This window comes from Rhododendron vialii, chromosome 10a (assembly GCF_030253575.1).
Source record: "Rhododendron vialii isolate Sample 1 chromosome 10a, ASM3025357v1".
NCBI lineage: Eukaryota > Viridiplantae > Streptophyta > Magnoliopsida > Ericales > Ericaceae > Rhododendron > Rhododendron vialii.
Window position 1 is genome coordinate 40285 of NC_080566.1, and position 16831 is coordinate 57115.

At 41.9% G+C, this 16831-nt stretch overlaps 2 protein-coding genes across 3 annotated transcripts; one reads left to right on the forward strand and one right to left on the reverse strand.

The window, feature by feature from the left end:
• Positions 1 to 4: 4 nt before the first annotated feature.
• On the forward strand, positions 5 to 1418 carry LOC131304445 (uncharacterized). Of its 2 annotated transcripts, none has more exons than XM_058331686.1 (2): positions 5 to 1039; positions 1272 to 1418. In XM_058331686.1, exons 1-2 carry the CDS (start codon positions 466 to 468, stop codon positions 1307 to 1309), a joined length of 612 nt encoding a protein of 203 aa, XP_058187669.1. In that variant the 5' UTR covers positions 5 to 465; the 3' UTR covers positions 1310 to 1418. The 2 variants fall into 2 exon arrangements, with proteins under 2 accessions (XP_058187669.1, XP_058187670.1); XM_058331687.1 differs by having other exon boundaries at positions 5 to 961.
• Positions 1419 to 5132: 3714 nt separating this feature from the next.
• LOC131304449 (uncharacterized) lies at positions 5133 to 13281 on the reverse strand. Its single transcript, XM_058331691.1, has 6 exons — positions 12665 to 13281; positions 9401 to 10664; positions 6364 to 8535; positions 6256 to 6278; positions 5343 to 5435; positions 5133 to 5265 (listed from the first exon to the last, which is right to left on the reverse strand). The coding sequence occupies exons 2-6, from the start codon at positions 10535 to 10537 to the stop codon at positions 5133 to 5135; spliced, it is 3558 nt and encodes a 1185-aa protein (XP_058187674.1). The 5' UTR covers positions 10538 to 10664; positions 12665 to 13281.
• Between the last annotated feature and the right edge of the window lie 3550 nt (positions 13282 to 16831).

Below are 16831 nucleotides of genomic sequence, written 5' to 3' on the forward strand. Positions count from 1 at the left end.
TTAAATGGAAAAAAATTTCCAGCATGGAGTCGCTCCTTCTGTTTATTTCTTGGAGGCAAAGGCAAAACTAATTGGCTACTTGAAAGTGAACAACAACCACAACCAAATGATCCCAAACGTGCTCAATGGGATATCGACAACTGCACAGTTTTGGGTTGGTTCTTCAACTCTATGGAAGAACATATCTATAACATGTTTATGTATTACGATACAGCCCCTCGCTTGTGGGCTGCCTTGACACAGATGTATGCTTATGCTCGAAATGATGTTCGCATTTATGAGCTTTATCAGGAGATATCTCATGCAAAGCAGGAGGTTCTAAATCTCTCAGTTGCTGAATTTTTTGGATATTTACAGTCTCGCTGGGAAGAGTTGGCTCAATATGAGCCCATTAGTGACTTTCTGGCTTAGACCGCCTCTATTGTGGTCAAAAGGCTTACTCGTCAGCACATTTTTCATTTCTTGATGGGTTTGAAAACTAACTTCGAGCCTCTCCGAATTCAGATTTTAAACACCTCACCTATGCCATCTTTGTATGAGGTTTTTGCTACTATTGATAGTGAAGAGCATCGCCGTCGCATCATTCAGCCCCAAGGTCTTCTTGCAACTCCTACTATTTCTATTGTGAACGATCAGATGGCTTTTGCTGCTAGCTCTCGTCCTCCGTCTGGGAAGATTATTTGCCATCATTGTGGTGACAGTGGGCATGTTAAGGCCCGGTGTTACAAACTTCATCCCGAGTTGAAGCCACGTGTTACTCGGAATCGTTCGTATGATTCTAGCTCTTCTGGCCCTTCCCGCACAGTAGCTTTTGCTGAAAATACCGGCATTTCTGCGCCTCTTAGCCAACCGAATTATAGCCACCTTCAGTCTCAGATTGGACAACTTCAAGAGCAACTTGGCAATCTAACTGCTCGTGCTCAGAGTGCGCCCTCCACCTCTACCGCCACACTCGCTGTAGGTATTCCCACTGCTTTTCATGTTCGGTCTGCGAAACCTACTTGTGGTCTGGATTCTGGTGCCAATGATCATATGACTGGTGAGATGTCATTATTTTCTTCCCCTGTTCTTCCTGCCAACCAAACAATTTGTCTTGCTGATGGTTCTATCTCTCGTGTTTGTAATCAAGGTGTCGTGTCTTTATCTCCAGATATTACCCTTACTTCTGTCCTACATGTTCCTAATTTTGCTTTTAATTTGTTGTCTGTTAGTCGCCTTGCTAAAAGCCTTAAATGTGCTGTCATTTTCTTACCCACTCACTGTTCTTACAGGACCTGGTTTCGAAAAGGATTTTTGGCAAGGGATATGAGCGCGATGGGCTTTACTTCTTTGGGGAGCTGCCACCATCCTTACCCACTTCATCTAGTCTTCAGGCATCTGTGTTGCCTTCATCTCATGCTTATGTTTTCTCTCTTAAGACTTTGCCCGTTTCGGACATGCAAATTTTCAGTATTTATGTCTGTTATTTCCTTCTTTGAGTCGGGCTTGTAAGGATCATAAATTTCAGTGTGTGGTATGTGAACTTTCTAAACATACGCGCACTAGTTATATACCTCACATGTCTCGCTCTCCTAGCATGTTTGATATTATTCATTCTGATGTATGGGGACCTTCCCTTGTTACTGCTTTTTCTGGACATCGTTATTATGTGACCTTTATTGATGATCATACTCGATGCACTTGGGTTTATTTGTTGAAAAGGAAATCTGATGTCTTATCCCTATTTACTCAATTCTTTCAAATCATTAAAACCCAATTTCATACTGTTGTTCGCAATATTCGTTCTAATAATGGTGGAGAATATATTTCTAATGGGTTTCGTTCGGAACTAAATCAGAAAGGTATTCTTCAACAACTTATATGTCCTTACACATATGAACAGAATGGAGTTGCAGAACGGAAAAATCGCCATATCATGTTTGTTGTTCGGTGTCTTCTTTGTGGCATGCATGTCCCCAAATCCTATTGGCATACGGCTGTTCTTACTGCAACCTACCTCATCAATTGCACCCCTAGTCGGGTTTTGCATGGCATGGCACCACTTCGGGTTCTTAAGCCTAATTGTACTTTATTTCCCTTGTTGCCTAGGGTATTTGGTTGTACTTGCTTTGTTCAAAATCGCAGTCCCACTCGATCTAAACTTGATAATAAATCTGTTCGATGTATTTTTTTGGGGTACTCTGCCATGTCCAAAGGGTATCGGTGTTATGATCCTAGCTCTGGTCACATCTATCATTCTATTGATGTAACTTTTTTTGAGGATATTCTGTTCTATAGTTCTAACTCTGTCTTGCAGGAAACCCTTCCATCTTCCTCTGCGGTGGAGTCACCACCTAGTGCCCGTCCTATTCCAATTTTTGACTTGGTGGTGACTCTCTTCGCTTTTCCTAGTCCGGAGGTGACATCCCCTCGTCGCCGTCGCGCTCTGTCTCCTTTGCCAGAGTCCTCTTTGGATATGGGTTTAGGTACTTCCTCACCTTCTTTAGCTCCTTCCCCCAATCTTCCTCCTCGTTATCCATCTCGTCATCGCCACCCCCCTTCACGTTATGGTTGGCTTAGTAGTACTAATCATCCCATTTCCAAGTATGTCTTTTATGATGGTCTTTCAGATAAATATTGTCCTTTTCTTGGCAAAATTGCATGTATTCCTATTCCTCAGTCTGTGTCAGAGGCCCTTCAAAATCTCAAGTTGGTCACCGCCATGCAAACCAAGATGGAAGCCTTGGAACATAATCATACTTGGGAGCTTGTTCCATTACCCTCTGGTGAGAAAACTGTGGGCTGTAAGTGGGTTTTTAGTGTGAAGTTCCTCACTGATGGGTCGGTTGATCGCTATAAGGCATGTCTTGTGGCCAAAGGCTTTACCCAAGTTCCTGGTAAAGCCTTTGGGGCTACCTTTGCTCCGGTTGCTAAGTTGACTACTGTTCGCCTTCTTGTTTCTCTAGCTGCCTCTCATTCTTGGCCTCTTCATCAACTTGATGTCAAGAATGCTTTTCTTCATGGGGACTTGGATGAAACTATCTACATGGACCTCCCTCCAGGTTTTTGGGCTGAAGGGGAGTATTTTGGGAAGGTATGTCGTCTTCGTAAGTCTTTCTATGGATTGAAACAATCACCTCGTGCCTGGTTTAGCCGTTTCAGTAGAGTTATTTTATCCATGGACTTTGTTCAATGCCATTCTAATCACACTTGCTTCATTCGACGACATTCTGATGGCCGATGTATCATCTTGTTAGTATATGTTGGTGACATCATTCTTACTGGCAATGATTATCCTGGAATTGCTAAGGTAAAACAAGATCTTGGTCAAACATTTGACATTAAAGATTTGGGTCAGCTCAAGTATTTTCTAGGGATTGAGATTGCTCGTTCTCGTTCTGGGATATCTCTTTCGCAGAGAAAATATGTATTGGACCTTCTTCAAGACACTGGCATGTTGGGATGTAAACCAGCCTCTACTCCTATGGATCCAAAGTTGAAACTCTCTATTGAATCTGGAGAGTTACTCCCTAATCCATCTATGTACCAGCGTCTGGTTGGTCGCCTGATTTATTTGACCAATACCAGACCTAATATAACCTTTGTTGTAAGTGTGGTTAGCCAGTTTATGCATGCCCCGCTCACTGCCCATCTTGATGCTGTCTTTCATATCTTGAGATATCTAAAGACTTGCCCTGGCCTTGGTTTATTTTTCTCTTCTGGTATTCAATCTGGTCTCTCGTACTTTACTGATGCTGATTATGCTGGATCTAAGACTGATAGACGCTCTACCTCTGGTTTTTGCACTTTCTATGGTAATCATCTTATATCATGGAAAAGTAAAAAGCAGGCCGTAGTTTCGAGATCATCTATTGAAGCTAAATATCGAGCTATGGCTCAAGGCACGTGTGAAATACTTTGGCTTCGATCTATTCTGACTGAGTTGGGCTTTGTGGTGCACGAAGCATCTCATTTATTTTGTGACAACAAGTCAGCTATTATGCTCGCTTCCGATTCAGTTCTCCATGAACGGTCTAAGCATATTGAAATGGACATTCATTTTCTTCGAGAGAAAGTCCGGTCCGGTATTCTGACTCCTTCATTTGTTCCCTCATCTGAACAGACTGCAGACGTCTTCACTAAATCCGTGGGTCCAACATTGTTAAAGTCTTCAATTGTCAAGCTGGGTTTGGTTGATATCTCCGCATCAGCTTGAGGGGGAGTGTTAGAATTAGAATCAATTAGGCATTAATTAGCATATCGTATCGTTTATTTTCCTTGATTGTAGGCCACCTGTTTTGGCCCTTATTTCAGTTCTTTCCTTTTCTATCTTGTTGCTATTGGTATGTATATATACATAGCTAATCCTTGTTATTGGATTAAGCTAAATACAGAAAAATATTGGTTCCTTTTAACGGAAGCGCAACAAATAAAAACGAAATCACATACAAGAAAACAACACAATCCAAAATACGTGATTCCCTAAACTTGGATACATTCATAGGAGAGAGAGAAATCTTCCACTATATGAAAAATAGAGATTACAATGTGAGATGTAAAACCCTCCTGAGATTCTAACACACGGCTCTATATAATGTTTTACACTCACTCTCACAACTCTATTTTTCCCTCACATTTTTTTCTCTCTCACACAAAACCTCACAGTGGGGGAGACCCCTCAAAGGGGTTCCCGGACCAACTCTCCTCTCTGCTCAATCTCTCTTTCTTTCTCCCCACACCCTTTCTATATCTTCACACACGGCACAAATCCTTCTTAAATACATGTAGCACAAAGTCTTTGGATTTGCCCAGAATATTCTGGAGCCCAACACCATATATCCCACACATGCTCCATATTAATTGCTCATGCTGGCTTTTTCCTTGAAACATGCACTGACCATTGGTCCAAAGCCTTTTCCAAAAAAAGCCACAGATTTCTTTCCTTTTTCTTTTTCAAACTGTATTTAATGTGGGAAAAACCCAACAAACACCCTCTTTTTCCACATGAAATGCATCCTCTTGCTCGGGTGGCTCGCATGTCCTTGCTTAAATGCCTCGCACCCCATCACTGCGTGAACGTCTAGTCATCTGTGACTTGCCTATTCAATTGCACCCGGAGCTATCACATGAACGTCTAGTCACCCGCGGCTTGCCTATTCACCTGCTCCAATCTTAAGACTAGCACCATTTCCATTGCCACTCTGGTAAAGCGCCTGTGTCATTCCCTTGAATGCATCCTTGCTCCACCTAGAGTCACCTTGGAATTTCATTTTTCCTCTCCTTGGTCTACCAGCCCAAACACACTAATGTACTAATATTTCCATACCCATAAACACATACATGTCATACACTTGCACTCTTACACATCCGTCCATCCTGTCTTCACAAAATCCATGGCATGCCATGCACATACACATATGCATGGCAACTCATTGCCACATGCACACATGCCATCACTGCCAGCAAAAACCTTTCACTGCCACTATGTGAAAGAAAGCCTCCGTGTGAGCTTCTTAGCCTCTGTCTCTGCTCCCATTTTTTTTTTCTGCGTGTGTTCTCTTCGGCAACCACAGTCCAGATCTGCAACTGTTGACTGCTCCAGGATCGCTAACTATTAGCTCTGATACCAATTGTTGGGATTATGCCCCGTAATCCCACCCACAACGGAAGCACAACAAACAAAAATGAAATCACACACAAGAGAACAACACAATCCAAAATACGTGGTTTCCCAAACTCAGGTACATCTACGAGAGAGAGAAATCTTCCATTATATGAAAAATAGAGATTACAATATGAGATGTAAAACCCTCCCAAGCTTCTAACACACGGCTCTATACAATATTTTACACTTACCCTTACAACTCTATTTTTCCCTCACATCTTTTCTCTCTCTCACACAAAACCTCACGATGGGGGAGACCCCCCAAAGGGGTTCCCAGACTGACTCTCCTCTCTGCTCAGTCTCTCTTTCTTTCTCCTCACACCCTCTCTCTATCTTCACACACGGCACAAATCCTTCTTAAATACATGTAGCACAAAGTCTCTGGATTTGCCCATAATATTCTGGAGCCCAACACCAAATATCCCACACATGCTCCATATTAATTGCTCATGCTAGCTTTTTCCTTGAAACATGCATTGACTAATGGTTCAAAGCCTTTTCCAAAAAAAGCCACAGATTTTTTTCCTTTTTCTTTTTCGAACTGCATGTGGAAAAAACCCAACATTTTTTTTTTGGTAAAGAAAGATTTTATTACCAAAAGAGACGAATACAAATGAAACAAAATGGCATACCCCTGAAACCAAAAGGGACTACACAGAGATTCAACACAAAAGAAACAAGACAAATAGCCCTAAACATCATATCTACAAAAATTTTACCGAGATATTCCAAGCTTCACACAAAACCTTGTTGCCATGGCTAACCCCAACTTTCTTCCAAGAATAGACCCTGTCCCTCACATCGTTTATAATCCGATCATAAACTACCTCTGAGAATGGCTGTTTGTTGCAAAAAATACACTCATTTCTAGCCCTCCAAATGTGGTATACTGAGCCTGCCATAGCCAACTTATAGAGAGAAGAAAGAAAACCTGACTTCTTGAGGTGATGAATAGCCCAATCAATCTCCAGAGACCAGCCAGCAGGACATCTACAAATACCAAACTTCTGCAAAATTTTGGCCCAAACCAAAGCTGAAAAAGGACACTCAAAGAATATGTGACTATGAGATTCAGTCCCGCCACGACACAAAACGCAAATGGGATCCACCACTAAACCCCAAGAAAGAATTCTATCCTTGGTAGAGAGCCTACCCCAACAAACAAGCCACATTATAAAGGCCCATCTAGGAATCCTTTGTTTAAACCAAATAATATCAGCCCACAGAACCTTAGGGAGAGAGGTTCTAAAAGCTTGCAATGCAGAGTTAACAGAGAACATACCATGACGGGCAGAGATCCAGATGACAGAATCAACAACCAAAGGGTTAGGCTTCAAAGTGAGGGGAGTGCTCCTCATTATCTGCATGATGGCTCTGTTACGCTGCCTTGGCCATTGCCACTCACCTTCATGAATAATAGAAGAAACTTTTGCCAAAAGAGAGCTTCCGACATTCCTAAGTATACTGTCACCAAACACCTTGTATAGGGGACCAACATTATGCCAATGATCCAGCCAGAGGAAAGTACTATCCCCATCTCCAATCACATGCTTTATCAAAGGTTGCACCTTGTCTCTAAGCTTGAATAATTTCCTAATAGTCCACGAAGAATTCTGAGGTAATTGCATCATCCAAAGACATTTCCCTTTGATAATATAAGAGTGAATCCACCTGACCCATAAGGAATCTGCCTTCTTACTTAGAGCCCACAAGTGATGTGTCATAGTTGCTTTATTCCAGAGTCTTAAAGGTTTGAAGCCCAACCTCCCTTCCTCTTTCGGAGAGCACACCCAATCCCACTTAATTTTTGCCCCAGTCTGCTTCATCTGAACCCCAGACCACAGAAAAGCCCTAAGCATATCTTCAACTTCCTTTAAAATCTTTTGGGGAAGAATAAAGATAGAACACCAATAGACTTGCATGCTCCACAACACTGACTCAATCAACTGAGATCTTCCCCCAAAAGACAAAAGTTTCGTTGACCAACTCCTAATTCTTTGCAAGATCTTCTCCTTGAGCTGCACACAATCACTGTAGGATAGCCTAGATGTAATCAAAGGAACTCCTAAATAACGAACTGGAAAAGTACCCTGCGGAATAGGAAGAATAGACTCTAATTCCCTCGTAAGGTCACTGCCTACTCCAGAATAAAAGATTGCACTTTTCTGAAGATTCGGTTGGAGCCCAGAAGAATAATAGAAATCATCCAAAGCCGACTTGACAATAGAAAAAGAATGCTTGTCAGCCCCACACAAAACAAACAAATCATCCGCAAAAGCAAGTTGGTGGATTTGCAAAGCTTTACATTTTGGGTGGAAAGTGAAGTTGCTCCCTAAGATCTTGGCTTGCAAAATAGAATAGAAACCTTCCATGACTAACAGAAAAAGGTAGGGAGAAATCGGATCCCCTTGCCTTAGCCCCCTCTTCCCTTGGAAAAAACCTTCCAAATCACCATGTAAAGCTACTGAAAACCAGGCACTAGACACACAATACATTACCCATTTAGTGAATTGACCTGGAAAATGCATGGCAGTCAACATTTCTCGCAAGAACTCCCATGAAACAGAATCGTAAGCCTTCATAAGATCAATCTTCATAGCACATTTTGTAGGGCCATCATCCCTATGATAGTTCCTGACTAGCTCTTGCATAAGAAGAATGTTGTCGGCTATAGATCTTCCTTTTACAAAAGCTGACTGACCATGGTTAATGATAAGGGGCAAAATGCCTTGCATTCTATTTGCCAGCACTTTTGTAATGCACTTATACAGAACATTACAACACGCGATAGGACGAAATTCCTTCATACTAGTAGGAGCTGAAACTTTAGGAACCAAGGTCAATACAGTTGCATTCCAACCTTTTGGCATAGAACCAGTGACAAAAAAAGCCTGAATTGTAGGTGGATAAATTCAAGTAGTGCTTTGAACAGCACTGGAATGCAGCGGCTCCACGTGCCTCTTGAACGTAACCCTAATTCGTCAGAGAAACCCTTATCCTGCAAAACAGACAAGGAGTGAGCGCACCTTTGCCTCTCGTGGCAAAGGCCCTCCGATGCCTTTGTTAGTATCACGTACTAGCAATCAAACCCTAATTATCAGTAGGAAAGCAATAAGATTGCAGTGTATTGCGTACCTTTTACCTCTAGGCTTGCTCTGTTTATATAGACATTCGGATGCTTGGTGCCCAAGCATCCCTATTGCCATAGGATTCCCAACTCGTATAGGAAACCCAGGATATCAAGGATTCTCGTTTCCTTTATCAATTTATGGAAAAGAGTCCTTTCAGGATTCTTTTTCATTACTGACCGAACATCCCATTCTCATTGGGTATCTTTCTCAGACCCTATATTCTCGGGATCTTATTCCTTAACGGAATACCACTGTTTCTGGACTCTTCCGGAATGTTCCCTCTATTTCATCATCTGACAGGACCTCTTTCCTTGTTCGGCCGTCTCATAGCCGAACAAATGGTCTGGACCAGTTACTTCACATGTAACTGGTCCTAAGGAAACAATTTGGACCATATCCTTTCTAAGGAGCTCTCCTTCTGTTCGGCTTTTCTCTTGCCGAACAATGTATCTGAACAGTGGCATCACATGTCACTTTCCTTGTATCTGGTCCAATAACGTCTCATGTTATTGTACCGAGAATCGTACAACCTCTCTGGACCATTGACTTCTCATATCAGTGGTCCACAGTGCGTTGACCCTTTGTTGACCGTGCTCGGGCTCATTTTGCACCTGTTCGGGAATACCTCCCTACAAATAGCCAACACCACATCTGGACCTACCAAGTTCCAATTTTTTTGGAAAAAACCAGCATTGAATCCATCAGGCCTTGGAGCTTTATCCCCCCCAATAAAGAACATAGCAGACTTTATCTCATCAGCAGACGCTAGGCAAATAAAACCATCATGACATTCTACAGGAACTTTTGCAGACATTAAACTATTCATGACAGTAGCAGAATCAGCTCTATAAGGGAAACTAGTACCCAGAAGCTTCTCGTAGAAGGAAACTACTTCCTTCCTAACCTCAGCAGGATCTTCAAGTCTCTTTCCATGCTCATCATTAATGGACAGAATCTTGTTCCTCAACCTATTAGCAGCCACTTTCCTGTGAAAGAAACTAGTGTTATTGTCCCCTAAATTCAACCATTGTATCCTGGATTTTTGTCGTTTAAAAGCCTCTTCAGCTGCACTTAAATTTCTATACACAAGCATAGCCTCTATTTTTTGAGCAATAACCACCTCAGAAACATGACCCAGGGCAGCTTTTTCTTGGATTCGAACCAACTTAGCCTTTGCATCTGCCACTCTACCACTAATATTACTGTAGTGGGTAGTGTTCAGCTTCTTAAGCAACCCCTTCATAAACCCCAATTTATAAGAGAGCCTCTGCATTGGGTGAGAACTCCTATTCTGGGCCCAAGCCTCCATGATCAGCATAGAAAATTGAGGATGGTGCGTCCAAAAATTAAAAAACTTAAAGGGTTTCCTCTTGGGTTTATAATGAAAAATGGAGACCAGGAGAGGGCAGTGATCAGACATCCCTGGAGCAAGAAAAATTGCTTCAGATTCAATAAAAGTATCCTGCCAAATATGGTTAACCATAACTCGGTCAATTCTGCTCTTATTACATCCCATACCACCACTTCTATTAGACCATGAGAACCAAAACCCTTTTGCTGGAAGATCTTCAATGTCAATATCCTCTATACAGGAATTAAATGCAGTAGCAGCTGTATAGTCAAAACTATCGATAGCACTCCTTTCATTAACACCTCTAACAGCATTGAAGTCACCCAAAAGTAGCCAAGGTTCTGAACCCAAGAACTGATGCAACCCTCTTAACTCATTCCACAAAACAGCCCTATCACTAGACTGATTCATTCCATAGATCACAGTGACAATGAAAGGCAACAAAGAATTAACATGATGGACTCGACACGTAACATGTTGAGCACTACTAGAAATGAAATCCACCTTGAGAAGAGATGTATTCTAAGTAAAGAGAATCCTAGTGTAGACACCTCATTCTGGACTGTCTAGAGAACACTATGTTTCGATCTTTTATTTCCCCAATGATGATTAATGGTCGAGAATAGTCTGAGGACGATGGTGTGTTTGAGCTTTAAGCGTCTCAAACCTCTTTCAAACCCACTTCAAACCCTTCAAACCAAAGCCAAACAACCCCAGCAAAACCCAAACTGGCTTACGCCATTATCCTCTTAGCGCACGCCAGTCAACTGCCACGTGTCGGTCATCGACCGTTGACTCAGTTATAACTGGCCCACGCTGGTCCATATGTGGCGCACGCCAGTCTAGCCCAATCAAATCAACTTTATTCAGCCACATGGACGAGACTTTTGTGCCACCCTAACGTCGGCCACAGTCTCCCTGATGATTACTCTTGGCAGAGACATTCTCTCTCTCTCCTACACCCCCCATCAAGGCAAGTCCCATGCATTTAATGCATGGGAGGCCCCCTCACTTAGTCCAACCAGCCAAACAGCCCTTAGCCCCAACTGATCTCAGTCCCTCTTTCCTCTATAAATACCCCCCTTGCATTCATTTGCAAGGGGTTAGCCACATTAAGAAGAGTAACCTTCCTTCTTCTCTCTTCTTGTTCTCTATCTCTCCTCTTCCATTGAAAGAGAAGGGAGACCAACTCACTTCCATACACCCCACTGATATCCAGTCACCATATAGCCTCCATCTTCAACCTTTAAGCTCAATACCACCTTCAAACCTCAACACAAAAAGGTATACCACCTTTATGTCCCTTTCTGTTTTCAACTTCTGAGGGGGACCAGTAAGGTCCAGGCTAGTAAGCAATACTAGTCCTGGCCTTAAGCTGGTAAAATACAACAACCGTGTGGGATGTGACATGGCGCACGCCAGTGCACTTATGCCGTACGCCAGTCATGGCAGTACGTGCACTACTGGCGTGGGGATCATGGATCATCCTTTCTCTTAACTCACATTTCTGTCAATCACCCTAGCATGCTAATAACCGGTTTATTGCTCTCTGTATGTTTAGAGCTGCTTCGTTGTAATAGTTAATATTTACTCCTTATCTGCTTAAAAAGGCCTCTGGGATCCTTCTGGTCATGTTCCAAAGCCCAGATGATGCAAAAGCCAAGCACTAGACCAAGGTCAAACTGGCGTACGGCCTTTAATTACTGGCGTACGGCAGTTTGTCCCAAGATCCAGTGGCTGGCCCTTGCATCTTAGCTTTGTCTCGGCCTCTTTTCTGTCCCCACGCTGTTTTTGGGGTATTCTGTTTGTCTTTCGGGGCTAGAAGCCATCTTACCTGTCTGTAACTATATATATTCTGTTTTATTAACTGCGTGGTTTGTCCTGGGTGTGCGCTGGTCCCTTTCCAGAGCCTAGAGGGTTGCAAACAAGGACTGTGAGACCAGATGAGTGGAGTACGCTAGTGTGGTTGTGGCGTGCGCAGGTCATATCAGTATGCAGTGGTTCGGCCAATGCATGCTGATGCGGAGCCTGTTCACGTCTCTTCAGGGCAGCGTACTCCAATTTATTCGGGTTGCTCAGTGCTTGTTCTCAATCTATATTTATCATTGCAAGCAAATCATTCATAAAGCATTTTGTCATATAAACTGCAACTTGTTACAGTTTTCAACCCCCATTAATTGTTTCCCCGCCCTAACTGGCTAGAAAAATGATTAAATGAGAGAAAAATGCAAATGTTTTACAAAACAAAATGCCTGAGTAGAGATCAATCTTCGGATTGGGCGAGAGGGGTGCCATAATACCCTTCCCCTCTCGTAACCTGGCTCCCGAACCTCAGATATCGAAGTGACGACGGACTGGTCCATGCCTTTTTTTCAAAATCAAAACAAAACGTGGCAAGCATTTTCGAGTTCGGTTCCTTGGGTATTTCACCGCTAAAACCCGAGTGGCGACTCTGAATCGAGGCGTTTCGCCGCGCTATTCCGAAAAGGGGCCGCGCCCGATTTTATAAATCGAGCATTTTTGGGGCGCGTGCCACACCTAGCAACAGACCCAACACCAATATTATGAATGGAATCCTAGTTAGCAGGTAAACAGTTCTTCATAGTCAAAACAAGGTTAGATGACCTAACCTTAGTTTCCACAATCCCACATAGGGATAAACAATTATCAACAATTAACTTTCTAACCTCCACTTGTTTAGAAGGATCATTCAAACCTCTGATATTCCAAGCTCCAAATTTAATCATCGCTTCTTGTTTGGTTTCCTACTCTTTTTTTGCACCACAGGGACAGCAGTGCCCCCTTCCTCTTCATTAGGAAGTCCTTCAATCTTATCAATCTCCGGATTAATTTGTACTACAGACTTTCCCATAACTTGATCAAGACCCTTAACTGAAGAATCAAGACCAGTAGGGTCCATACAACCTAGAACAACTACAGTAGAATTAGATTCACTCATTTTAGGCATAGGATCCAGTAAACTCTGCTTCTGCTCAGGAGAATCAGACACAACAAAAGCACCCTTAGAAGAAAAAGCAACATCCAAAACTTGCTGCTCCTTATCAAGGGGCTTTATAACCTTAGCAAGATCATCTTTGAAACTCTTGTTGTTGCAGCAAACTGGATCAGAGAACTTTCCTAATTCATCCACCAACACCAAGTTATTAGCAAAGAAAACACAATCAGTTTGAACACCCTGACTTTGATGTAGCTCAGCTCCTAAGCCCACAGCCACCATGCCAATAGGTTCCACAAAACCTAAATCTTCATCAGATTCTTAAACAATACCAGCCAGAGCAGTAAATCTATTACTAGGACTACCACCCACCCCATTTGCTTTTTGGGCACCCACAGACTGACTGAAACCCACAGAGGTAGAAGATACAGCTACAATAGACTCTTTGCCCTTCTTTGACTTAGCCACCCAAACTGGATGAGTAGGCGCAGGCTCTGGATCATGAACATTCTTCTTACACCCACCCTCATTATGCCCAAATACCATACAATCCATGCACTGCAAGGGTTTCCAGGGATACTTAACCTTAATATCAACTTCCTTTCCATTATCAAACCTCAGAGTGAAAGACAGAGGAAGATGAGCACCCACTTCTATTTCAACACAAACCCTAGCATAACTGAGACGTTGACATCTCTTGGTCCGAGAATCAGCATAAAGGGGCCTACCAATGGCGCTAGCAACATAGCTAAGCCCGACAGCAGTCCAGAACTCTAGAGGGACGTTAAAAAATTGCACCCAGATTGGGATTTTCACCAACTGATCCTTAACAAGACTCATTTGGGGTTCCCATTTCTTCAAAATCATCAACCGGCCCCCAATGTGCCAAGGTCCTGAATCTAAAATACGTTTGTAGGCATCATCCTTATTGAACAGAAAAAAGTAGAAGCCATCATCATTAGAGAGAACATCCGTAATTCCAAACTGTCCGATCCAAAAAATAACCAACTAAACTAGATTGCCATTTCAGAATACCATCCTCCCCAACAGATGAGGGAGGGGTTACAAGAAGCTTACCCCCTTCCATAGAAGGAGGAAAATACTGAAGAGTCATGCAATCATTTTTTCCATCATCATTAGCAAGCAAATTCTTCCAAGGAGTAGACGAAGCAGCACCAAGAATTGGAGATTTACCTTCAATCAACACTTTAGAAAGATTGTCCTCCGCCTTCCTACGCAAAATCAGATTCTCCGCAGTTAGGGTTTTCAATTGTCGTTCAGTAAAACCATCAGAGACGTCAAAACGCAGGTGAGCTTGTTCCTTTTGAAGATCAGCATCCAACAATTCAAACGCAATATTCCTCTCCTCAGTAACCACCGGAGCACAAATCACTCCAGAAGCCAAACCCCCTTTCAATGGCCCAACGAGGGATTTCGAAAAAAGACATGGAGAAGGAGAAGCTAAGGGAGGAAAATCAGCCAGTAACAAAGCTGGAACAGCCATGAATGGAAAAGAGAAGAAGAAACGAAGAAAGAAACGAAGACAGGCCAATTCGCCCAAAATCGCCTTGAGTTTCTCTCTCTAACCCATCCCTAAAAAAAAAAACCCAACATTTACTAATAGATAATTGATATTCATGCTCCCTTTTTTGATACAGGCGCTCCACTTTCAACGTGATTTACTAGTAATTTCATGAACAAAGTGGAGCACCTGTATCAAAAAATGGAGCACGAATATCAATTTCTTTAGTAATATTAGAGATTTTGTAATATGCACTTTAAGTCCGTCTATTGTGTTTGAAACTTAACAAGCCTTACCATTAGGTGTTTCTATACCTCTATCTAAAACCTGGCTTCTTCCCTGTTTTCTTATTTGTCACTTTAGAATTTTCATTGAAGCTATTTTGGATCATCCTTAAATTTTGGATTGTCTATTGCAGATGCTTGATGGATCGCAGACACTTCTACCCTCAGATGAGCTTAAAAAGAGATTTGATCAAGAAGGTAAAAAGTGTGTATGTGCATGCATGCGCAAGCAATTGTGTGCATGTTTATTTGTGTTCCATTGAAATGCATTTTTGCTTTTGCTACTTATGTTAATGTGTTTGATTAAGTTTTGCAAATGTTTAAAGTAGTTTCCTTGTTTCCTACCTATGTCATCTTTGGTATGTTTTTATTTCTGCGATTATCCTGCGATTCTTGTGGTGAAGTGGTTGATTCAATCAGTAATAAAGTCTCTTGTAAGATAATGTAGGGATGTCAAAAGCATATATGCATGTACTTATCCGAAACAAAAGTGCCAGTCGGGCACAGATGTGTCTACTGGCACAGATGTGTCGGGAACCGTGCAATTTTTATCGGACCCATAAATACTGCGTGGGGCCTGCGTGAGTGATTTTAGACACATTTGTCACACCCCAAAATGAGAAGTGACCGGCCATGAACCACAAGACCAAAGCTCACAGAACATGCAGCCTAAAAAGGAATTTTATAAAAACTCCCAAGTAAGGATCCACCAAACAGTCAACCATTTTTTTTATTCAAAACATCCCCAACCAATAAATTCCATAAAGAGAATGGGACACAAACATCTCATGAACCAAATAAAATTCAGTTATCCAACAGTAATAAAATAATCCAGATGTCTGACAAAATGTTTCAATGCGGAAGCGATGAAATAAAACACTAAGCTAAGATGAGACACCCTAAGGAGGTCAACAAACGAAATCCCCGAGATGCCGCCAAAGTCCTTACCTAACTTCCCAACTTGCCTAAAAAGAAGTTGGAATAAATCCGTCAGCTGACGAGCTCAGTGAGTAGTAAAGCATGTATAATAATACAGTTCTAAAACATGGCTAAAAATAGATTATCACGTTAATATATTTTGGCATATGAAGGTGTGCATCAAACCAACAAATAAGCCATAAATCATTTACCAATAAGTCTCAATGGTGATCACAAACCAATCTCCAACAACAATGGGGAACCACAATCAATATCGATAGAACCAAATGCCAGTGAATAAATGTCTCATAATTGGATCCAATATCGTATCTTAGAGTCACCACGAGTAGGCAGCTCGTGGAACTTTTCCCGAAGAACGACCCGGCAAAAGAAAGCCGTTGAGCATTAGAGTCACCGGCCTAACCCGATCTCTTCTCTAATGGCCAGAGTCACCCGCACACAGAGGATTAATTTCACTGGACTTTCCAAAATATGTTCCTAACAATTAATTTCACTGGACTTTACAAAGTTCTCACCAAAAAGATTATTCGATCAACAAATGGTTTCACCAATACCGCATGCCAATTTAATATAATCAAATATAAACAATATGTGTTTCCAATTTCAATAATAAATTTTCCAAAACAACAATTTAAGGGACACAGAGAAGTTCAAAAATACGTAACATACTTAACCACTCACCTGAGCCAAAAAATAATGCAACTAGAACCACACAAAACGAGCCTAACCTGAACAAGGCATCATATAGTAATATTATCACCAACTGTATCAAGTATAATATTACCTACGGTAGTTTAAAGCTTCCTGGAACTATAATAATTTAAACCTAAGAATAATTCAAGACTAATCCTACCAAAATCATTATTTAATTTCCATTCCCATTGCTATAACCTTCTGTTCAACCACGTACACCTAAAAACCCAATGCTTTATTCTCTATGCATTCCTCTTGTTCTCTCTCAACCCATTCAAAACCATAAACACCATTCACCATTTGCACACACG

Coding starts and splice junctions, on each gene's coding strand:
- LOC131304445 (XM_058331686.1), top strand. CDS start 466: ATGGGTTTGAAAACTAACTTCGAGCCTCTCCGAATTCAGATTTTAAAC. Junction 1,040..1,271: donor TGCCAATGATCATATGACTG/GTGAGATGTCAT, acceptor CTGTTCTTACAG/GACCTGGTTTCGAAAAGGAT.
- LOC131304449 (XM_058331691.1), bottom strand. CDS start 10,537: ATGAATCAGTCTAGTGATAGGGCTGTTTTGTGGAATGAGTTAAGAGGG. Junction 6,279..6,363: donor GTGAAGCTTGGAATATCTCG/GTAAAATTTTTG, acceptor TTTTGGTTTCAG/GGGTATGCCATTTTGTTTCA. Junction 5,436..6,255: donor TATGCCATTTTGTTTCATTT/GTATTCGTCTCT, acceptor TTTTGCTGGCAG/TGATGGCATGTGTGCATGTG.